The 26,424-nt window shown below is 33.6% G+C and overlaps 1 protein-coding gene across 3 annotated transcripts in view; it reads left to right on the top strand.

The window, feature by feature from the left end:
• LOC145242976 (protocadherin gamma-B7-like) overlaps positions 1-26,424 on the top strand; it is a 516,151-nt gene that overhangs the window by 124,933 nt on the left and 364,794 nt on the right. For all 3 annotated transcript variants that reach the window (XR_013862831.1, XM_080106087.1, XM_080106086.1), the window contains exon 2: positions 7,722-10,196. Coding sequence is in view for 2 of the 3 variants with exons in the window: in XM_080106087.1 (XP_079962213.1) it covers positions 7,791-10,196 (2,406 nt within the window). In the remaining variant the exon portion in view is untranslated. The remainder of the gene's footprint in view (positions 1-7,721; positions 10,197-26,424) is intronic.

The raw sequence follows: 26,424 nt of genomic DNA, 5'->3' as shown, positions 1-26,424 counted from the left end.
GCGCTTATCGCAATTTCAAGCACTATTAAACAACGTGGAGGTTTCTATAACATAGCGCCATTAATAAGTAAACTGTTATTAAAAGAACATTATTTAACTGTGGACACAGGTTAACTTTCTCACACCATTCAAACACCCCCTGTAATAATTAACACATAATCTCAATCAATAAATTACATAAAAAACACTCATTTCATTCCTGTTACAAACTTATATTTAAATTTCAACAGATATATCTTTTTCCCAATAAGAATATAAACTTGCGTTCATAGTTTTAAAATTAAATTAACGACTATATGACGTCACTAAAATTTCCTTCTCTTTAACAGCGCCAGCCCCCCTTCCTTTTTGAATTTCCAACATCAATTTTTCCGTTTCTCTTAAATAGAACTGCGTCAGACTGTGCACGTGAAACTTTTTCGAATATTTTGTACTGGTATATTTTTTGGTTTCTTAATCTCATTCACCCAGAGGAAGTCTCGAAATAAAGACGAAACGTTGGTGAACACATAATACGGTTTGTTCCTTTTTTATTTTCTCTACATACATATATACATACCTATATATACATATATATATATATATATATATATACATATACATATATATATACATATATACATATATATATATACATATATATATGCATATATACATATATATATACATACATATATATATATATATACATATATACATATATATATACATATATACATATATATACATATATATACATATATACATACATATATATATACATATATATATATACATATATATATACATATATATATACATATATATACATACATATATATATACATATATATACATCCATATATATATACATATATATACATACATATATATACACATATATATACATACATATATATACATATATATACATACATATATATACATATATATACATACATATATATACATATATATATACATATATATATACATATATATATATACATATATATATATATACATATATATATATATACATATATATATATACATATATATATATATATATACATATATATATATATACATATATATATATATATATATATATATATATATATATATATATATATAGCCAGTAGAGTTTAGTTTCCTAGAAGTACATCCAATGAAACAACATGTGTCTACCAAAGAGTGCTCAATGAGTGAACAGAGCAGGTATATTAAATTTATTTACACAAAGTTAATGGCTACATATGTGCATACATGTTTCTGTAATCACTCGCGTTGGGGGACTACGTCTTCAGGCCAAGAATTACCGTCGAAAACTGATATTTCAATCAAAAAACATTTTCCTATTTCGTTTGTAAAGTTAGAATGTAACCTGGGTGGGAGTCATAACTCGGTGAGAAGACAAGAGAGGTCTTTGAAGATAATAAAACATCTTCTATTTAAATTCCCTTTCTCTCCATCTATCCCATCTTTTGGTTTTTATGGCATAAGGTACTTGAGAATTTAGTATTTTTGTCTTACAGTCTGTAAATTAAAAACATTTTCTATGGTCACTGAGTACTGACCGGTGTTTTTCAATCAACACCCATCCACACCCATACAGGCACACATACACACACACACACAGAAACACACACACACACACACACCCGCACACACACGCACACACACACGTTAATACAGATATTCAGAAGCGAATATATGCTGCTCGTTTTATTTTACTCACACACACGCACTAAAACTAGGCAATAACAATAACTACGCAAGAATAAAATTAAAATACAGTAAATAAAACAAATAAATAAAAAATAAAAAATAAAAATAAAAGATAAAAAATAAAAACAAATAAACAGAATAAGAATAAACATAAAGCCTCGAATGTTATCTAAACTCAACATGTGCATATATATATTAATATACTTATAAGCGCTTACACCCTCCTACACCCGCGTATACACACACACACACACACACACACACACACATAGACATACATAGACATATAATGGTCGTATACAGTTACAACAAAAAATTAAAATAAAATGGTGAGGTACATCTGGGTTTGAACAGAGGATCATTCGATTTGTAGTCAAATGCTTTACCACTCAGCTATATCCCCAGATCATAATAAATCTGATATTTTTAAAGAAGAAATGATTTGCTGAGATTTTATTATCTCCCTTTTTTTTTTTTTTTTTTTTTTTACACAGTGATCACCACTTAGGGATAAGGGTTATTGCAAGTACATTAATTTAGTGAGGAGATTTGCTGAAGTGTTTACTTAAGGGGGCGGTTCATTAGGAATTTGTTAACATTGGACTTGAACACATCCAAGTTGTAGTCCGGAGGGAAGCAGGCAGACGGAACAGAGTTCCACAGACGTGCAGTTCTAGGAAAGAAGCTTTGTTCATGGAATCCGCGTTTTGATTTAGGCATAGATAAAGAGTGGGGGAAATTTTTCACAGTGGATTCAGCTAGACGGGTGTTTTTCGTGAAAGATTGGCGAGGGGGGACCAGAGACTGGAGTTCAGACGAGCATCTGCCATGGAAATAACGATAAAACAAGGACAGGCTCGCAACGTCTCTTCTGTGGGAGAGAGGTTGCAGGGTAGAGAAAAGGGCATCCCCCACTAAGCCACGAAGTCTATTTTGTACTCTGTCAAGGCAGGATAGGCTGTTTTTAGCAGCTCCTGCCCAGATATGGCAACAGTATTCCATCCTTGGACGTACTTGGCTTTTATATAGATAGAGAATTGCATCAGTAGTGAGATATCTTCTGGAGCGGTAGAAGGATCCCACCATCTTTCCAGCGACCTTGGCAACAGACTTGATGTACGTGTTCCATTTCAGATCAGGAGTAAAGGTCAAACCCAGAAGCTTGTCAAAACACGGAGCCTCACCCAGACGAGAGCCATCCATCACAATTGATGCCAGTTGGGGATCAGAGCGTTGATGATGTAAGGATAGGAGTTTGGTTTTGGATGCATTAAAGGTAACCAGCCACATCTTCCCCCACTGAACCACGCGCTCGAGATCAGAGGATAGAGAATCAGAGAGAACTTGCCGGTTTAATGTAAAATATTCTGCTGTAAAAATTCTTTTTTTATCTATAAGAGAAAAAAGCTATCTTTAAGATTTTTTGCGACTTTCTATACTTTTTGGATGACTTTCTGTACAAAACATATCTAAGAACACTGCCAGACATATAAATTAGCTTTGTGTGAAATTTGCAAAAGGTAGACTAAGCCGTTTCGGAACCTATGAGGAAGGAACACACAGATACACATACACATACACACACACACACACACACACAGGCACACACACACACACACACACACACACACACACACACACACACACACACCCAAAGTGACTTTCATATAATAGTAAAGATAGAGACAGAGTTATAACATACACTAAGGAAAACTGATGAAAAAACTTTTTTAAAAAGACATTTTGCATTCCTATATGTCAACAAATAATAAACAGACAAAAATTATTAACATTTAATATTTTTTATATTAATTTTCTATACACATTATATATATATATATATATATATATATATATATATATATATAAGAGAAAGAAAATTAAAACTGTAATTTGAACTTTACAATCAAAATTTATTGTTTGACTGAATACTCCAAAAAACAAATTACAAAGTCCTTATTCCGCGGAGTTTCAAAGAATGCTATTCTTATTATTCCTCTCATCAGAGGACATAAAGAAATCAGCAAATTATATTTGTAGCAATGCTAGAATTTGCTAGTTAAGGCATTAAGTGAAACCGCAATTTAATGTAGTTATAAATTGCAAAATAAAAAAAATTAAAAATTGAAAAAATGTTGGATATGTAAAAATGAAACTCCTCTCAAGTTGATCCAAAATGAAAAATAGTTCTTGAGAATGTATTCCAAAATAAGTCCAGCATGACAATGCTGAAAGAAATGCATGTTTGTGTGCTTGTATCTCTCGCAAAAACTTTTGAAACTCTATTTAGGGCTCCCTTGATGAATACCCTTACCATAAATCTTACCACCGCTAGTCTATATATATAAAAGCGAAAATGTGTGTACGTATGCATGTTTGTGTGCTTGTATCTCTCGCAAAAACTTTTGACACAGGCACGGATTTTCACTAAAGCTCGAACCTTCGCCCGACAAATATCGAAAAATTGTGGCAAAAACATTCATTCTTTCACCCTAAAATCACCAGTTTTGTACATGGAGGGTGTAGCAAAAAACCGTTCCTTTATTTTGCCTTTTCCATGACTACTGCGACGATGACGGCATGCTTAACGTTCATGTTAGTTTAACGTGCTGGTTTTTTAAACGTTTCATTTTGTCACTACTTGTTGTTTGTCTCTTTGGCGTACGCGTAAGGTGTCAAGCTTTTTTTCCCGCCTTAGCCTCGAGGCTTCGGGTCCAAGCCCACCTTCTGACCAAAACTTTTTTTTTCTTTTACACCTCTAAACACCAGGGCTTATTCTTTCTTTCAACGTTATCTTAAGAATGCACGTTTTTTTCTGATTTTTTTTTCACTGTTTTTTTTTTTTTGTTTTGATTTTTCAGATTTTTTTAACAGGGTTATTTACTTACCCCCCCCCCCCTCCATACACACACCTACAAACACCCGTGCAACGCCGGGTACCCCCCGCTAGTCTATATATATAAAGGCAAAATGTGTGTGTGTGTTCGTATGTCTGCCAAAAACTTTCGATTGTTTTGAAGCTTGTTGTCTCAGACGACAAATATCAAAAAATTGGCTAGAATCATTAACCCTCAACTGGACAGTTTTCTACAAGGAGGGGGTCACTTTTTCGTCGATATTTTCACAAGTCATCGTCTCTGTTGGATTGACTAGCCTTACGTCCAATGCTCAGGATTTCCGGTTTCGCCATGGACTCATCTGCTAAAATATTACGTTTTTTTAACCTTTTTTTTCTCCTTCGCATTATGGGTTTAAGCCTGCCACTTTTTTTTAACACTTCTCTCCACCCAGTCTGCCTACTGTTGTATTGCTTCCTCCTCAGCTACTTCAACATTTTTTAACACCTCCCGGGGTTCCTTATTGCATCACCTCGACACACCTGGGCAATGCCAGCTACCCACGCTAGTCTTCTATAATATAAATCTCAAACATCTGCTAATGTGTGTGTGTATGTTTGTATGTCTCGCTAAAACTTTCGACACACGCGACTAAAAGTAACAAAATTGATATCGTTTGAAAGCTCATTTTCTCGGCCGACAATTATCAAAAAAATTGGGTAAAAACATTAATTCTTTCACCGTCAACTGAACGGTTTTTTAAAGGAGGGGGTCACTTTTTTTTCGCCGACATTTTTGCAAAGTTATCGTACGATTTGCAATGGCTAGCCTTATTTCGAAACGTGTCGACGTCGTTTGTCACGGCTAAACGGTTGGCCTTTTTTCACCTTCTTCTCCTCTTTCGCATTACAGGTTCGAGCCTGCTTACTGTAGTTAATTAATTTATTTTTTGCACTCACGTGGGTACTCACTGCTATTTTCATTAAAAATTTTTTTTTTAGGGTTTGGTTGCTCAATACCCTTACCATAAAACCTCTCCACACCCGGGCAACGCCGGGTACCCCCGCCAGTATTATATGAGTCCTCGATTATAGAAATTGATAATCTTGAAGTTTACTAATTGAGTAATTTTATTTGGTTAAAAATATTAATAACGCATATATATATATATATATATATATATATATATATATATATATATATATATATCAAGTGGCTTACATGCCTTGTCTCGAGCGACTTCCATAAAAAATTAGATAAGTCTTTCCACTGTCTATGAGGAGTGACATTTTCTGTTTTGTGTCGTTACCATTTGTCATTGTTGAGCGTGTTCCAAAAGTCTTGGGCATATTTTCACACACACACACACACACACACACACACACACACACACACACACACACACACACAAACACACACACACACACATATATTAGTAGTTATAAAACTTGTAATTGAACTTTCCTCCGCCCACTCCTGTAAAAACTAATCACTTTCAGCAATCATGTTGCATAGGAGCAGCTAATTTCAATTATGTGCCGAGAAAAGAATATTCACGTCAAAAAGTGGCCTTTCTTAATATAACGGAGTAAATATATTGATTTTTGACTAACGTTGTTGGAACAGATAACTCATCGCGTTTTTCTATCAACTGTCTTTTTTTTTTTCAATATTAGAAATAAAGTCTAAAGTAACTTGGTCCACAGAATATTGTAGTCTACATTTCACTGTTGATTTCATAATAGCTTGAATTAAAGTTTGAAATGTGAAAGTGAAGTCTCACAGTTCAATTGTGCTCTAAACAGAAACAGTCATTTCAGACGCACCCCTGTTATATCAAAATTGCCAAAATAAAGCCTTTAAAAAACTCCCAGCAAACGTCTCCTTGTGCCCTCATTTGCCATGAAAAGACGTAGAAAGCATATAAAAGAAACACTTATAAGTATTCCACACATAAAGAACATTTTATTGATGAAGACATAACATCTGGTTAATATTCATATGTTGTTTCTACTGATGTATAACAGTACTATAAAGCATTGTTAAAAGAACCCTAACATGCACACGTAAATATATATATTTGCATACACATAACCATATGTATGTATAAAAAATGAGACTTTGTGACTTTTCTGCTTTGTGCTATTACTATTTGCCACCTAAATATTAATTTACTTGTCCAATGTCACAAAAAAACAAAATCATCTTAAACATTAATGAGAAACGAATTACCTCCCTTTATAGTCGCACTTTATCAGTTAAAAATCATTAAAACCATTTCCTCTCCAAAACTTTTCAAAACGAAAGAAAAACATGGCTGTCTGTTTACGGTTTCAAATTAGCTATTTTATTTATAATTTTTTTTTAAAAAGTCATATTGAGAGGAGACTGCAAGTTTTTTTTTTATTATAGATTCTTTTTAAAATTAAAAAAAAAAACGTGCAAGTGAATTGACATCTGTTCCTTTATAATTTATGTCAAAAATTATTCAGAAAAAAAATAAAAATGTTGTGTGTTGAATTTTTATTGACAGAAAATGTAATTTTTTTTTAAATTTATGCTTTTTAGCTTTAAAAGGCTAAAAAAAGAATTTATTAAAAAAAATTGTTTTAAATTTGCCGTTATTTGTTTTATAATATTTTTTTATTCGTTTTATTTATGTGTGTTTAAAAAGTTTTCAACCACCGTGGAATTTCCACGGGTTCTGCTTATTGTTATTATTATCGCTATAATTATCATGTGCGGTTAAGGATTGTGCAACTCTTGCTTCACAAGTACACGTGCAACAACCCTTGCCATTGTCTCTCAAAATAATCATCATAATTATTATCAGTAGTAATAGCCTTATTGCTTATGATTATTATTATTATTAGTAGTAGTAGTCTTATTACTTATGATTATTATTATTATTAGTAGTAGTAGTAGTCTTATTACTTATGATTATTATTATTATTAGTAGTAGTAATAGTCTTATTGCTATTCTGTGTTGTTCATTCATTGTATTACTTGTTTTAATTGGATTATTGTTCTCATCTTGAATGTTATTTGTACAACGTTTCGGTTGGTGTAGTCTCCGACCTTCGTCAGGCATCTTAAAAAAAAAAAACGATGCCTGACGAAAATTTTAACAATTCAGAACTGTTCATTCGTCATTCTTTTCATTTTCATTTTCAGATATGCTTTCATATGACGTCCTTGAAGTGAATACGTTCGACGGACAACTTTAATGAATGTATAATCAGAATGGACCAATCAAAATTCGTAAGTGCTTGCATACTGCTGTTTGTCCTGCCTGTTTGTCTTGGTGTGGACGTCACATACAACGTAGAAGAAGGAAGGCGTCCTGACACCTTGGTGGGGAATATAGCCGACGACACACACCTGTTGGATAGAGTCGACCCGAAGGATCACAACCTGATCCACTTCAGCCAGTTGCTCCAGGGGCAAGAAGCCAGTTCGATGCTGTTCCGAGTTGCCAAGAAGACGGGCCAACTCTTCACAGCACAAGCGCTGGATGCAGAGGCCCTTTGCAAACACAACGTAGAATGCTTCCGCATCATTAAGATTGCCGTCCGTCGAGTGAAAACGTTTATGCAGATCTTAAAGGTCAAGGTGATCATAAAAGATGTCAATGACCACCAACCGGAATTCCCCGAACAAAAAGTGAATATACAATTCGAAGAAAACGATAGTAAAGGAACGAAAGTCTCAATTCCGAATGCTGTTGATCAAGACGTCGGAATTTTAAATTCACAAATCACGTACCAGTTAAAAAAAAACATGAATGAACCATTTACTCTGGCAGTGTCGAAAACAGTAGACGGCACATCTGATCTGAGTATAACGCTTGAGGACTTGCTAGATAGAGAAGTAAGGGAGTCGTATATAATTCAAGTGGTGGCCAAAGATGAAGGCTCGCCGTCCAAGCAGAGTGTTTTAGATGTTTATATTTCAGTCACAGACGTTAACGACAATGCCCCTGTTTTCTCACAAGACGTCTATAACGTTTCGATTATGTACGAACATGATGAGGTTTCGCCGGTCGCCATCTTATCGGCAACCGATTTAGATTCCGGCAGAAACGGAAAGCTTTCCTATCGCTTCAGTTCAAAGACAATGGACTCGTCCAGATCCCAGTTCAAAATTAATGAGATAACAGGGGAGATATTTTTACGTAGAAGATTTACGTCCACCCAAAAGCTTACATACAAGTTATACATCAAAGCCGCAGATGAGGGAGACCCTCCATTGAGCTCGATTGCCCTCGTCATCGTAAACGTGATCAACCAGCAGAACAATGCACCTACCATCAATGTTAACTTCTTCTCTGAGTCGACGGAAAACACGGCAGCAATTTCCGAAGATGTAGAAGTGGGGAATTTTATCGCTTATGTGATGGTCACAGATCCTGACATGGGACAGAACGGGGAGGTTGGCTGCGACCTCCACCACGAGAAATTCCAGCTACAGAGCCTCGGCCCCAAAGAGTATAAAGTGACCATCAAGGATCCCATTGATAGAGAAACAGAAGATCATTACGACATCACCATCAATTGTCAGGACAGGGGCTCTCCGCCCTTGCATAGTGAGAGCACATTCAGCATCCGCGTCACTGATGTCAATGATGTGCGACCAAAATTTTCTGAAGAGATATTCAAGTTTTCAGTTTATGAGAACCAGAATTCTAAATATCCAGTCGGTTTCATAAATGCAACCGATCCCGACCTCGGAGCTGGCGGGGAATTGACCTATTCTCTTTTGACGGATAACAAACATTTCCTGCCGTTCCTGATCACAGAGAATGGTTTGATATCGACCATCATGTCCTTGGACCATGAGTTTCAAGACACGCACAGGTTCCAGGTTTTCGTGAGAGACAACGGCATCCCGTCGTTAAACAATACGGTAGATATTATTGTTGAAGTAAAAGATAAAAATGATAACGCCCCTACTTTTGTATCCCCCAGTGTTAGCCCCTTTATAATGGACGTGCATTATTACCCACGTCATACAACTAACATCACCGTTTTGAAAGCAACCGATCTGGATAGCCGAGAGAATGCATTCCTTAAGTATGAGATAACTTCAGGTAATGAGAAACAGTTGTTCTCTATAAATCATTACACAGGTTTGTTGTCATTCACGCGTGAAGCCAGCCAACAAGATAGCGGCGTCTATGATATACAGATAAGTGTGAAGGACAGTGGCACCCCAGTTCTGTCAGCAACTACTGATCTCTCTTTAAAACTGACTGTTAGCAACCAAACATACCGAGTATTAAATGACGAACACGAACAGTCCGAAGATGGGATCCCAATGTACCTAATGACAATTGTTCTACTGATAGCTGTATCGGTTTCTGTTCCCGTTACAGCAGCTATATCAATCTGCATTATCCGGTGCAATGACCGGAGACATGCTCAGCACCGAGCTGAGATGAGTTCGGCCTGCAAGTGTCTTACAGACCACGGGCATTATAACTGCCCGTCACAGCAGGCCACCCTCTGGTCCGGTGTCCCTGCCATGCAAACACCTGAACCGGGGAACTCGCTTTCATCGCAGTCGAGAAGAGGACAGCATTCAGGTGATCAGTCGGGTCACGGACGAAAAGGTTCAGCTTCTGGCCTGCCGCGAGATATGGTTTATCAGGTAAGTGATGGCACTTCTCAGTTTGGATCCGAGCATACAGACGGTACGTGTTGGTCACCTAGCTGGCCAAAAGACGTGCACGAATAAGGGAACTGATGGAGCTCAAGACAAATGCAAACAAAGCAACCAGTGCTGAACTAATATCTTAAAACGAAGCTGAATTTTTTTGATCCGTGTTTCGTATATTTTTATTTTGAGGTATATGCACAGATGCATCAGATGGGTGTGTATAATCATATATATATGTGTGTGTGTGTGGGGGTCATCCACATACAGTACTGTTTTGTTGTATCACAACATCAGTGCAGCTAGACTAGCACCTTTCCTTAGCCGAGGAGTAAACCTAGAGCCATCATGTTGATAGTCGGCAGTTCTACCCAACGACCCACAAATCTCAACAAATATATATATATATATATATATATATATATATATATATATGTATGTGTGTAGTCATCCACATACAGTACTGTTTCGTTGTATCACAACTCGTCAATGCGGCTAGACTAGCACCTTTCCTTAGCTGAGGATTGAACCTAGAACCATCGCGTTGATAGTAAACAGCAACCCATAAAGGATAGAGCAATTTCTGTAGGAAATTTTAACCGGGAGAGCTCAATGCATAGCAGAGCATGCATAAAAGTTAAAAGAAAAACACAACATAAACTTAGCTTGATCTCATTATGAATTTATTTCACCCGAAAGGGCCTTATCAAATACGAAAAGCTAATCAGGCTTAACTTCTTATTGAAATAAATTTACAACGGTTTTTTGAATTTATTAAACAGAAGGGGGAAAAGAAGAGGGAGAAAGAAGGGTTACTTTGAAGGCGAGAGACAAAGGAATAAAAGAAGACATAGAGAAAGCAGGGAGGAAGGGATGGAGAAATTGTAAACGGGGTGGGGAGAGAAAAAAGGGGAGGAAAGGTTTGAAAAGATACAGAGAGAAAAATGGAGAAAGGTAGGTAGGATGAAATAGAAAATGCTCATCTGTCGTATCTCCTAAAAAAAAAAAAAAAAAGCTACACATCTAGACATCTAGAATGAGCAACAAATAACTCCAATGGAAATGTATAATTAGGAAATAATTTTTTTTTTCCTTTTTTATTATATTAGATAAATATAATTATGGCAAATAAACTACACAGAAACGTTCGTGTTTCATTCCCGGATGTAATCATCATGCTAATTGCATGGATTTACATTTTAGGATTGTTTTTATAGTAAGCAAGTGTTTACATTAGTTTCTAGCCAACAAAATCGTTGCCTTATTACGACACCACTACCTTCAGCCAATGAGAACCATTTTCTTTGTTTGAAAAGAATTTTGTCGCTCTTCACTTTTAAATGGGCCAAATGAACAAAAGGTGAGCTTACTGACATGAATATAAAAAAAAAAAAGATCTTTTGTTTGTCGCATTTTTCCTGTTAACTACTGTTAGCTTAGATCCCCAATTTTTTTTTTTTTTTATGGACGCACACTTTTGAGCTCTTTAAATTTTTTCGCGGCTCTATCATCACAAAAATGTAAATATATTCTACTCATAAAGCATTTTTGCAATAAAATAATAAAACGCAAAGATCATATAAAGAGTATTCAGCATTCTTTCATAATCCAATTTCTTCCTTGTTGAAACCTTAATTCTCAATACATAAATATTAGATACGAAATACTTTCAAAGAATCTGTTAATATTGTGAAGAAAATAAATGGGTTAAAGCATTATAACGATTATCAATGTTTATAAACGTTAATAAGTTCAAAGTGTCTAAAAATTTTGGTATTTTTTTAGATAAGGTCCACCTCCACAATTTTCTTTTAAATGACACCTTTTATAGGTTTCCGACTATGCTGAATACGAAAATCGCATTGAAATTTTGCAGAAATAATTAGTTATCGAGATATAAAAAGTTGTATTATGCATTGTATTCTTTGGCGGCCATCTTTTTTACGCGCGTGCAGTGTCAGTCATAGATGATAGATGATTTGTTTATGGCGCGCGCATGCGCGTAAAAAAGATGGTCGCCAGAGAATACAATGCATAATACAACTTTTTATATCTCGATAACTACTTATTTCTGCAAAATTTCAATGCGATTTTCGTATTCAGCATAGTCGGAAACCTATATAAGTCGTCATTTAAAAGAAAATTGTGGAGGTGGCCCTAATCTGAAAATTTACCAAAATTTTAAACAAACGAGTAATATACCTTTTATTTTTTGCTTTTATATATGTAAACATCAGTATAATGATAACGTTCTTCCTAACTTCCGGCGTAGCGGTGACAAGACAAATCAGTTCCTTCATTTTTATTGTTCTTTAGTATTTCTACTGTGAAGCGATTTATTGAAGAATAAAAAAAATTAAGAAAAGGACATTAATGAAAAATATACAATAAAAATTAACAAAATTATAAAAAGATAAAATAACACAATTAGTCTTTATTTTCACTTTTAATAACAAACTTTTTTTTTTTTTAAGATTTTATTTTATTGGATATTTTATAAGAAATATGCTTCTGAAATTATAAAAATAAATGTTTTTTTTTGTTTGTAATTTTAAAAATAGAAGCTTTCTTTTAATTTAAAAAAATAAGTTTTATATAATAAATATATGCTTATGAAAGTATAGAAATAAAATTACTGAAATCAAAATAACAACATTTCAAACATCATAAAAAACGTATCCAGTAGATAATATTCCCAAAATAGTTGGCTTTGATTCTCTGCTGCCACAGTAATTCTTGCAGAAGACTATCAAAAAATATATATATATACATTCCTGATTTGATTGTGATGATCCTCCTTACTTTAGGAATCGTCTAGAACCGGTTTTGATCAACATTATTTTGAAATAATCTTGCATATCTACTGATGAGACGATCATCAATGTGCCCCTACATATTATTGAACAGTGATAAAACAAAGACTGTTGGATACTAATAAAAGTAACTCAATGGACAAGTTAAGTATCTATATTATTTAATTGGAATTCGTTATTGAGATTAATATCATTTATTAATTTTATTTATTATATTATCCTCATCTTTTCTTAGTTTCTTCACAACGTTTCGGCCAACTATTCCTCTGGCCTTTGTCAAAAGGCAGTAATTGCAGTGAATGCAGTCAGGAGATTCAGAGTTCCTATCCCGTCGTGGTTACCACCTGACGAAGGCCAGAGGAATAGTTGGCCGAAACGTCGTGAAATAACTAATAAAAGATGAGGAAAATAGTCCGCAATAAATAAAATTAAGTTAAGTCTCTATTGGATTTTATTTGTACCAAATATGGTTTTGATTCAATCAAAGTTTCAAATGGTAAGGTTCAATGAATGTGAAGTTCATTCAGGATCACATCTCCTACTGATGAGACAATCACTAAAGTGTCCCTGCATACTATTGAACGATAATAAAACAAAGACTGACAAATATAGTTTGATTGCAGAAAAGATTGTAAATTTTATTAACGATCTCATCGCAGTTTTTCAGGGTCACTCTGTAATAAGTTTTTGGCATGAAAATGACTCAGTACGGACTGACTTGATTTTATAAACAAACAAATGAAGCCAAATCGTAGAAAGATATGATTTTAAGCAAAAAAAAAAAAAAATGTTTGTAAGACGTCCACTTCTATTAAATACAAACTGCATATCGTGATTACTGAACTTCATATAGATAGATAAGTATACATACATTTTCATATAAGTGACCTTTTCTCTCTATCTGGCTATCTGAGGAACGGTCTCTACCATACTACTCTGTCAATTTTTGATCTACAGACTTGAATCTTGATATACAAGGGATTTGGACCTATAGAACAGATTCGATTTGGTCTTTGGTTGGTAAAAATACCTGCTAAGGGGTCAAAATTGAAAAAAGTCGGAACTTAGTAGGTGTAAGTCGACTAAACTTGTTATTTCTATGCATGCGCAAATATACATTTATGTGTTAAAGTCGGTTAAATTTTAACGTTTTCTTATCCATCTAATGATAGCTCAAACGGTAACAACTAATACTGAAGTGCTAGATGTTTTGGTTTCGATTCTAGCTAATGGCACTTAAGTGATGTTTTTTTAAAAACTTTTGAAATAACTTCTATACATTGGGTACCAAATAATAATCAATAGAGTATTGGCTCTATAATAATAAATATGAAATCTGCATAAATTAAAATATCATATTTAAGTGTATTTTACGACCTAGCAACGCCTGGCAGTGTGCTAGTATATATATATATATATATATATATATATATATATATATATATATATATGTGAATGTGCATATACCTCTCACCCATACAAAAATGATCCCTGATTGATTTATTTCAAAGATTTTTTTTTTCTTCCTTCAAATTTCTGGAATTAAAAACGTGAGGAAAAATTACAATGAAGAGATAAACACTTTTTCCTTTTTTTTTTTTTTTTTTTTCCAAATTTAATACAAGACAGACTGGGGTGCACACCATTCCAATGCTAATTCCTATGTTGTCTTGGTCTACATTCCTGTGTATGCACGGGAAAAAATTGAGAACGAAAGCAAGAGTTGTGTCCCTTTGTTACTCTCTCGAAAGCCAAGACATTTTTACATGTGCATGTATAGTGCTCACTGCGTGTGTGCGTGTGTGCGTTGCTAAATAAATGAATAAAAAGGTGCTGCTAATGCATTTTTGTAATATATATACATATATGTGTGTGTGTGTATGTGTATGTATATATATATATATATATATATATATATATATATATAACATGATCTTATGGATTTTTCATCATCATAGAAGGTTTATTGACATATCAAAAAAATAAAAAAGAAAAAAATAGAAAGACATGGATTCATTCATATTTATGCTAATTACCAATCATGATTTTGTGGACCCCATTTTTCATTTTTCATTTTTCATTAATATAAAAACTGTTTTTTTTTTGTTTGTTTGAAAAATTAAAAAGAATGGTTAAAAAAGAAGAGAAACAATTGTACATATATTTGCATGCTGCTCGATCGAATGTAAAAAAAAAAAAAAGAATATAAATCTAAAACAGATAAAAACAGATAAAAAAATTGTTATCTTAAAAATATTTAAGTTTTGTTTATTTTTTGTTTGTTTGTTTGTTTGTTTTTCTTTTTTGTGTGTATTGTTTAAGTTTTTTTTATTTTATTTGTATTTAACTAAAAAAAAATAATTTTTAATTTTATTATTTCTTGAACTGACACCCACTGCAAAAGAAATATTGGTAGTTTTTCAGAATAGCCAACAAAACAAAAAAAAAGTGAAAAAAAAAAAAAATATATATATATATAGAAAAAATATATATACAACAAATAAACGTTTTCACCATTTGTGACATTTGTTGGATGTGTTTCTATCAATATTTAGTCACCCCCCTCCCATCAAAATACGTTTTCTTCACATCTGAGTTCTCATCCGTCGCCATTATTTTCCATCTGCACACAAACTAGTTATCATCTCTTAACTAACCTGTAATTCCACTGCACTTTTGGGGCATCCAATGCTTATAAGTGCTACAAAAATTATTTGTTCCGGCACAAAACCCACGAGTTATGCATAAAACGGTATATATAAGGAATAAACCACGGAGCTAAAGTTTTCAAAGAAAGACATTATTTTACCATTTAGAACGTCTCTTGAGAATTAGGAAAAAAAGGGTGTTTTTTTCCCCAATATTTTCAAGTTAATGAATGAAAAATATTAAAGAAAGTCAGTACTGGCGTATATTGAACCGCTTTTAGAAATTGACGTCCAAACTAACCTATCTCTGACCGGGTCTATCTATCCCTCAGCTCTTTGTTTACCACTTGCTCCAATATTGTCCATTAAACTTTCCGTGTTCCCAAGGCTTACAAGTACCACAAAAAAAAAAAAAAAAAAAAAAAAACGTCATTTTGCACACGGCTCGGTATTTGCACATACCTGCCATATGCGCGTCCGCTCGCTGTTACACTAAGTTTTTATAATTTACACAAATAATAAAGTCGGCCATCTTTTTTTCTTTTGAAACCAAGAAAAGACAATTGCAAAGCTTTGACTTTTAGTTTGTAAGAAGAAACTTAAATGGCAAACTAAGGTTAAAGGTACGTTTTAAAATTATTTATTATCATGCAAATACATATATAAATGAAATACTAAAGTGCGGTAAAAATGCAAGTTGTAGACAAGATTCAAAAGAGAGTCGCCAATCTGATAGGCCCTGAACTGGCATCTAAGCTTCAGCCTCTGTCCCATCGACGAAATGTTGCATCCCTCTGCCTGTTCTACAAGTATTTTAATGGTGAATGCTCTGACGACCTGCAGACACTTGTGCCCCCACGATGTAGACACCCTCGTCAAACCCGACAAGCAGCTAAATCCCACCCCCATGCAGTAGAGATCTCTAGATGTAAAAAATCTTTCTACTCCAGTAGTTTCTTCCCCAGAATCGCTAGACTCTGGAATTCCATTCAAGGTCCCTGCTTCCCCAACTGTACTGACATGCAGAAGTTCAAGTGTAACGTGAACCAACATCTTGCTGCCCAAATTCCAACATAGTGCCCCAGTAGTTGCTGCCCCTGATAGTAGCCCCCTACACCAAAGTGGGGTGAAAGTGCACTGGGGGACCACCCGAAGATTTACCTTTAAAAAGTTGATTACGAGGAGGTTGAAAATGAGAAAATGCCTTTCGGAATAAACACCCCCAACCTCCCCATGTTAAGAACGGCTTTTGGAATAAACACCCTTTGCAGATTGAACAACCAGTGCGGCAACCGTGCATTGATCGTCTTTGGGTGGTCCCCCAGTGCACTTTCACCTCAAGTGGTAATGTGCCTTGTTTGGGGTGAAAATGTAAAAAAAAAAAAAAAAAAAAAATACTTCAAACATAAAGTCCTATGAAGGTTGGGAGGTAAGATGCAAGCCATGTATATGACTTGCATCTTACCTCTCAACCTGGAATATGTTATTACCGTTACTCATTCTGAAATATGCCACCATTAATTGGATTTTATAACTGTTAATGTATATTCATTGTTCCAAGTTTGATATCCTTTTTATATTATCTCCTCAATTTTAATTTTCAATTTTTAATTTTCAATCTATGCGCTAATAAGCAAAATTCATAATAACCTTTGTGCTAACAGCATTTTCTCTGATGAGATAAGTCATTTATTGGAAATTCATGGGTTAAGGAAAAGACTTTAAATCATCTGTATTCCTTTGCTAAACAATGAATTTTGTTGTAATTCTACATAATTTAACTCTACATAACTTAAACTCATGCATATATATGTGTGTGTGTGTGTGTGTGTGTGTGTGTGTGTGTGTGTGTGTGCATGTCTGATTAAACACGATTGTGTTCTATTCGCCAAGCTTACCAGCCGAAACAAGAAAGACCACTCGGCGAATAGAAAAGATTACCAACAAAATTGGAAAAATACGAACTCACTCGTGTTTAATGAGACATGCATAAATAATGATTTGCTGCCAAAGTATATATATATATATATATATATATATATATATATATATATATATATATATAAAACCTTCAGAATGTGAGAGAATATATAATTATTTCCAGAGCCAGACAACGTCGCAGCTCACAAAAGCCATGACAGCCAATAACTTGGTTTGTTGGCTGTCATGGCTCTTGTGAGCTGCGACGTTGTCTGGCTGTGGAAATAATTATATATATATATATATATATATATATATATATATATATATATATATATATATATATATATATATATACTAACAAAAGTACCCGTCGTTGACTGGGTTCAAAAACAGCCTACAGAAAATGGACTCTGATTTATGAAAGCATGATAGGTTATGAAAATGAAGGGTTGTAAAGAGATAGCTTCGAATTTGGGGGTATCAAAACCAAAGCAAAATATGATGAAAGTAAAAATAAAATAGATAAACCCCATAATTTATTATACCATACCTGTTCACACTGAAACACTTATCACAATATTCTGTGGATCTATATTAAAAAAACTTGTTAAACTTTGTGGCATATTTCCATTCTATGGAGGTCAGGCGCGAACATCCCATAATTTTATTATACCATATTTCTTCAAACTGAAACATAATTATCAAAGTATACTTACGCAGATAGATATGAAAAATCTTTATTAAAGTTTGTGCCTATTTCCATTCTATGGAGGCCAGGCGTGTATGCAGACCCCACAATTTTATTATACCATCCCTATTTAAGTTAAAGCATACTTATCAAAGTATTCTTATGTACATCTATATCAAAAACACTTGTAAACGTTTTTTTTTAATTTTTTAATTTTTTATTCCCATACTTTGTGGACCAGGTGCGAACGCAGACCCCACAATTTTAATGAACCACCGTTCTACCAAATCAAACATACCCATTCCTGTGTCTCAATACATCTTCTATCATTATATGTAATCAGTTTTCTATAATAGTCAACCATATAGGAGCCTATTCCTGACCACACACACACACACACACACACATGCACACACGTTTAGCTTTATATTATAGATATATATATACATATATTTTCAGAACTCCTTCTCGCTAACTCCGCAATTCATACCAAATCCTTTTACCTCAATTCACAACACCAACTCTCAATGTCTATGCACTCTCTTGGCTGTCAAAAACTCGACTCAAAGTCTACTCCAATTCGTTTTTCTTATAGTCGTTATTCCTCTCAGATTCAAATTAATGCAGCATAAAGAATCTATCTGCAAACTCAATTTTTTCTTTTCTTCTTTTTACTTCCCCGAATCTGTCACCCGGCGGTCAAAACAGACACGGTGACGCTTGTGAGTAGTTTCTTCTACCACAGCATTTTTATTTGCCTTTATATTTCAGACCACAGTTTTTTTTAAAGATTTTATAATGTGCCTACCATTTTGGAAACAAAGTAGGGAGCAACTATTTCAAGGATTAATCAACGACTTCAACAAGGGAAGATAACTCGTCATCGACTTGAAAAATATCTGTTAATTATTTTTTTTATTATTATGGAATTTGTTTGACGGGAATAATGATGAAAACATGCTCTTCCTAAAAACCCTCAAACTGACCTTGATCCGATTGGAGTGAAGGCCCTACATTCGGCTTCGCCTAATAAATTCTAGCATCCTGTTTCTGAAAGGTAAGAAAATATGAAAATCTTTAAAAAAAAATTTACTAAAGAAAAATACTTAATTTTTTTTTTTTAATAATAGTAATGGTTTATGACAGGAACATGCAGAGGGAGGTGCTAGGGGTGCCTAAGCATCTGACCCTTTTACTCCTGTTTTAAAAGTGCCCTTTTCAGAGGACCGTATTTTTTGTTGTTTTTTTTTTTTTTCACTTGAGCAGCTGCTCCTGAAAAAGTTTTCAGCACTTCACTGGTTTATGATGATGTAAGACTGTTTAAAAACAAGACAACAATCTTATTCATATTATTAACTAGCAAAATGAAGCGGGGTTAAAAAAATTTTGTAACACATTTATATTAAAACTTCTATCTCTTTACCTCTTTCTTCCTTTCTTTCTTTCCCCATTCCCCTTTTTCCACATCCCTCTTCCACCACTCCTTGTCACCTCCGCACGGCCCATTCCTCTCTCTTGCTTTAATGTACTGAAAATAATAATCATGTAAGTCATTCATCTCTCTTTTATATACTAGGCTAGCAGGGAAACCCGACGTTACCCGGGAATGACTAAGGATCAATGAATGTTTCACACTTCCATATTTTATTGTCATCCAAATCTGTAAAATCGACCATCTTTTTTAATCCTCCCCGTAGTTACTTAGTTTACAATACACTGTAGTCTACATTGCACTGTAGAGAACCTACTGTTAATTTTATAAAATTATTTTTTATATTTAATGGCTTGAATTAAAGTTTAAAATGTAAAAGTCAAGTATCATATAGTTAAATTGGGCTCTAAACAGAAACATCATTCATTTCGAACGCGCCCCTGTTATATCGAAGAGCCTAATGTTGATTTTATATGCCAGGCCTGTCTGCTTCTGTGGTAAAAGTAACTTTTCAAATGCACTTGTGATGTTAAGATGTATAAGATGTTAACTTGAGTCAAAATCACCTGTTCCTTCTTTTACTGGATTTTTTCGATTATCGATATTTATCAAAGACATTCCGATACAAAACCTAAAAACACTGTCAGGCACATAAAGTACATTTGTGTGAAATTTCATAAAAATCGTCCCAACGGTTTAGGAGTCCATAGGGAACGAACTCACACACCACACACACACATACAAAGTTACTTTTATATAATAGTAGAGATAATATTGGAAACGGCTGAAAAAACGGCCTCTCTTGAAAAAACCTGATCCAGTTGTCCCCCCCCCCAAAAAAAAAAAAAAAAAAAAATTAATAATTCTTTTCTAAATTTTAGATATTTATTCATCTGGGACAATGCCGATCAAAAATATACTAACCTTTTGGGTGCTTGTTTTGTAATTTGGAACTTTTAGCTGGACGTATAAACATACTAAGATGCAAACACACAGATAGCCACCCTTATATAATAGACTTAGCAGGGTTACCTGGCGTTGCCCGGGCCATTAAAAAAAAAAAAAAAAAGAAAGAAAAATGAAGTTCGTTTGAATACACCTGCTATTCTTAGGATATAAATAACCTTTTCTGACTATATATCACTTTTTATGCGGCGCAAATCCGAGTAGATTATCTTGGCTAAAATACTTAGTGGGGGATGCCCTTTTCTCTTCCCTGCAACTTCTTTCCCACAGAAGAGACGTTGCGAGCCTGTCTCTGCTTTATCGTTATTTTCATGGAAAGTGCTCAGCTGAGCTTCAATCTATGGTTCCTCCCTCGCCAAACTTTCACGAAAAACACTCATCTGGCCAAAACCACTATCCCACACTTTTTATCTGTGCCTAAACCTAAATGTAGATTCCCCAAACAAAGCTTTTTTCTTAGAACTGCATGCCCGTGGAACTCTCTTCCGATTGCCTGCTTTCCAGCTGACTACAATGTGATTGTCTTCAAGTCCAACGTAAACAACGTAAACAAGTTCTTGATGAACTGTCCTCCTAAGTAATCCAATTTACAAAATTCCCAATACTTATGTTTACTACGCTATAATCACATTGACTAATGTATACCCATTAACCCTTATCCTCAAGTTGCCTCCGGGCCTTGATAAGTGGTGATTCCTGTGTAAAAATAAAAAAGTATAACCGGGCGTGAGACCAGCACCCTCACTCTGAAAAAAAAAAGAACTCCTCGCTAAAAAAGCATCTACAAAGTTGTGGATGGCCTATGCCTCTCAAGGGGCTCAAGGCAATGGTATGGGCGGTAAAATAGTATTAAAAAAAAACATATCAATGTTGCTCTTCTTGGCCAACGCGGCCTTTTAACATCTTCGCTCTATTAAAGATATTAAGCACTCTTTTATATATGACTTTCTAGATATGATATAACGTCACATAGATTTTCTTGTATAAAATTGTTTAACAAAACACAGTAACATTTTTTTTCTTCTGGACAACACGAACTTTCAACATACCTGCTCTACCCAGGATACTGAGCACTTTGTGTTTAACAACTTATACTCCTTACTATATATGATAAAGTAATGTACTATTCCTATTTTGACTTGTAGGCAACACCATGGGTTTTGTCTTGTCTAAAACATAAAAATAACAAAGGAAGTTTTTCTCCCGGGCAATGCTGCATTTAAACACCCTTGCTACGGCAAAATTATTATTATTATAAATCTTAGGCAACAGAAAGTAAATTTTCTGAATAAAAAAAAAAAAGATAGATAATGCCTGGGAGGATTGTCTGGTGACACTTCTTTACATCCGTCTCCCCCGCTACCACAAGTACGGATACTACATTATAACTATTAGAGGCTATGTCCAAAAATTCAGTACGCAAAGTTAAGACGCCGGAAGTGGACTCGGTTCAACTAAATATGAAATGGAAGTCAGTAAACATGAAACGAAATACGAAACCATATGGAAATAATTAATTTCAAAAAATTATTTTAGTTTTAATACTTCTTGTGTTATCATGAAACAATAAAAAATAATAAACTTTTATTTTTTACATATTGTTTTAACACTTTTGTTATCACGAAAAAAAACACGGATGGGAATTTTTATTATTTACACTTCTATAAATGGTGCCTTTTTGAAAATAATATATTTGTGTTTTTCACAAATTTTATCACAGATCTTTTTGTCATAAATAATGTATGTTATTAAAGAATTAGTTTAAACATTTGTATATAAAAGAATGAAGAAAGTTTCGGTTTCGTAATTCAACTGAAGGTATCTACTTGCTGCTTCTACAGAATTGGGATGAGATTTTGTAGTCGATATATGGAGTTTTCAGATAAAAAAAAAACAATGGTTCAACCGATTTATTAATCAATTTTAATAAGTTACAACGGTAGCTTCCAAATAATGCAGTTGAAATTACCTGAATATTAATGAATTATTAAAAAAGTATATATTAATCGTGTTAGCAGATGAAAAATTGCCATCTTGTTTTTACGAATTTTAAACATTATTTTTGACGCTTCTACAGAATTGGGACGAGATTTTGTAGTCGATAAGTGGAGTTTTCAGATAAAATAAACAATGGTTTCAACTGATTTTTTTTTGTCAAGTCTAATAAGTTGGTAGCTTCCGAATTATTAAGTCGAAATTATCTGAATATGACCTAATTATTAAACAAAACAACTTTAATCGTATTAGCAGGAAACAATTTTCCGCCATCTTGTTTAAATCGAAACGGAAAATTACCTCCCTTTTGAACTCTCCTGTGTATTACGGTCGTTTTCATCAAGTTCTATTTTTTATTTTCTTTAATAAATAAATTTCTACCTTATAGATTTGTGTAATTTTTGGATATAATCATCTTAAAAATACGAGGAATACGTAGATATCATTGTTTTCATGTGAAATTCACTTTTACGATTTCCGAAATTTTGTCCCAATAGTGTAGAAGCGCCGTATATTTTATTTGCGTAACTTTGAGTAAGTCTTGTCGGGTTTGTATTACTGTACACATAGATTCGAAAAAGTTGTCAAAAAACAAATATATAACAAATAAATGTTATCAAAGGCAAGATAAGTTACTTTTCTACCAAACTGGATATAATTTTCGTGTTTTTATTCAATTTAACATGTTTATTCAGCTCGAAAAGCATACAGTGTTTACCGATGTATTGGAAAATTCAAAATGGCGGCTATCTCTCTCTTTAACACGGTAAGTTCGGAAAAAGGTGTTATAAATAATAAACTAGACAAAATACTATTAAAAGACCACCAAATATATGTCAACCTATGTCACGGTAACATATATTGAGCGAATTTCTAACAGTATTTTGTCTAGTTTATTATTTATTACACCTTTTTCCGAACTTACCGTGTTAAAGAGAGAGTCGGCCGCCATTTTGAATTTTCCAATATATCGGTAAACACTGTATGCTTTTCGAGCTGAATAAACATGTTAAATTGAATAAAAACACGAAAATTATATCCAGTTAGGTAGAAAAGTAATTTATCTTGCCTTTGATAACATTTATTTGTTATATATTTGTTTTTTGACAACTTTTTCGAATCTATGTGTACAGTAATACAAACCCCACGTGTTTACTCCTTGATAACAGTTAACGACCCAAGAATAAGTTTTGTCTGGAGTAACGCCGGTTAAAAAAAGAATAACCTCTATGATCCATTACACCGGCTTTTTAATACTAAGTTTGTGAGTGTTTATTTCAGCACGGTCCGTATGTTGCTGATTAAAGGCGATACAAAAAAAACTGATTAAAAAAATGATAATAAGCTAGAATTGAACTTCAAAACTTACTGTCGTCAGTCAATAATCTTATCCATCACGCCAAATACCGCCCCACTCCACGAGCATTTTTACTCTTAATTCAAAAACTTTTTTATTTTTCTAATGAAATTGAACTTTATTTTCTCACACATGCACATACACACAAAATATATATATATATATATATATATATATATATATATATATATATATATATATATATATATATATATATATATATATATGAATGCATACACAACACACAGACACCTTTTTCTTTTTCTTTTTGTAAATATGTCAATGTTATTCAAAACGCTGGGATTTTATTAATTAGATTAGGATCCACAGAGTGAATGAAGTATTATGGTAAATGTTGCCAGTCAAGAGTAAGACTCCAAAGTCTTCATTATTCACTTTTTGTCCCTTTAGTCACAAAAACCCTGTACCCTCCCCCTCCCCATTTCTTATAGGGCCTTGTTTACCTAATTTTGTTATTGAAAATTTTTGTGTGTTGCAGTTGCAAAATTGTATGTCCAAATTTTTGAAAATAATAAAATACATAAATAAGACATTTTTACTTACGGGAAGCGTTAAGATATTTTACGCATGCGTAAAACAAATAGCAACGGTAACGGTACGATTTTACCTTACCTCATTCACATTCTCTGTGATTTCTATTGCAAAAAAATAATCTATTTGGTAAAACTTGCGGTAAATGCTGTTTTACGGTTGTTGTAAAAATGGAACGGAAATTTATAATTTCGTTCCGTTTTAAATTCGGTACATTTTTACATTACATCCAAATCATCGTTCACTTTCGACATGTCAACTTTTCTCGGTTTTCGAGTATGCTGACAAGGTTGGGGCGGGGTGTCTAATCCGAAAGCCATTCTTAACATGGGGAGTAAGCATACCCGAAAACCGGTAAAATCCATTGAAAGCGGTCGGTGGTTCTATGAGAAAATAAAGCTGTGTACGCATTATAAATGTTTCTTTTCTGTGTCTTACGTTATACATTAGTACATTAGGGGTCATTTCGAGTTAAAAGTTTATTTACTGCACTCATCTGGACTAGAGAAAATCATGATTTAAATGTGTATGTCTCGTCTAAATAACTAACGATAATTCTCTGATATGGCCGACCAGACGGGTGATCAAAAAGTCAGATCGAGCGTACCGGAAAACGAAATGAGATCAAATTGACAATTGGCCTTTTTTTTTTTTCTTTTTTTTTGGGGGGGGGGGCTTGAACTTTGTGCTTTTCAGATTAATTTGTTATGTTTTATTTCTTGGATAATTTTTTTTTTGCCCGTTTTTTTTTTTTTTTGAGGGTGGTTCTTGAATAAAAAAAATAACTCGACTGTTTTTTATTCAAACGTAAATAAAATTCAATTTCGATTTGGCTCATTTCGTTAGTCTCATTTCGTTTTCCGGTACGCGGTACGCTCGATCTGACTTTTTGATCACCCGTCTGGTCGGCCATATCAGAGAATTATCGTTAGTTATTTAGACGAGACATACACATTTAAATCATGATTTTCTCTAGTCCAGATGGGTGCAGTAAATAAACTTTTAACTCGAAATGACCCCTAATGTACTAATGTATAACGTAAGACACAGAAAAGAAACATTTATAATGCGTACACAGCTTTATTAACCACCGACCGCTTTCAATGGATTTTACCCGAAAACCTATAAAAGTCGACATTTCCAATGTGAAAGGTGAGTTGGACTTATGTAAAAAAAAAATAGTAAAAAGGGTTAGGGTTAATACCAATTTACTTTTTTTCGTTTAAACATTAAATTATTTCTTTTTTTGTTAATAAAATTTCGTTTTTATTAAAAAAATCTTTCGTGTTTTTTTTTTTTTTTAATATATAAAAAGTACGATTGTTGAATGTTATCCTTTCGATTACTTTAGTTTTTTGGGGGGGGGGACACAGTAAAAAATTATTAAAACGGAACGAAATTTAAATTTCCGTTCCACTTTTACAACAACCGTAAAACAGAGACAGTTTTACCATTTATTTTTTTTCTGAATTTTAGATATTATACTTTCGAGGTATCGCCTTTTAGACAGTACCAACTTTACGGTTTAAACAAACATTATTAAAATTAACAGAGAGCTTCTGTTTAATTCTTTTATTTTTCGATTTTTTAATCATTTTTTTTTTTGTATGTAAAATAAAAACTCAAATAGGTCCCATATGTATTGCGAACGTTTTCGCCCCATTCTGAAAGTATATTCATCTAAGGGCCAAAATGTATGCTGAGAAAACTGTATACAGGGTGCGGAGAAAGTCCCCGATCTTGTAAAAATGTTAATTTAACAAAAAATAAAGGATGAAATCAAACAAAAATCATCATAAAATATCGTAGTAAACCATTTAACATTTCTACTGAATTATTTTTCAATAT

Source organism: Euprymna scolopes, chromosome 21 (genome assembly GCF_053919585.1).
Source record: "Euprymna scolopes isolate OS-2025 chromosome 21, ASM5391958v1, whole genome shotgun sequence".
Taxonomy (NCBI): Eukaryota; Metazoa; Mollusca; class Cephalopoda; order Sepiida; family Sepiolidae; genus Euprymna; species Euprymna scolopes.
This window is presented reverse-complemented; position numbering and strand designations above follow the sequence as displayed.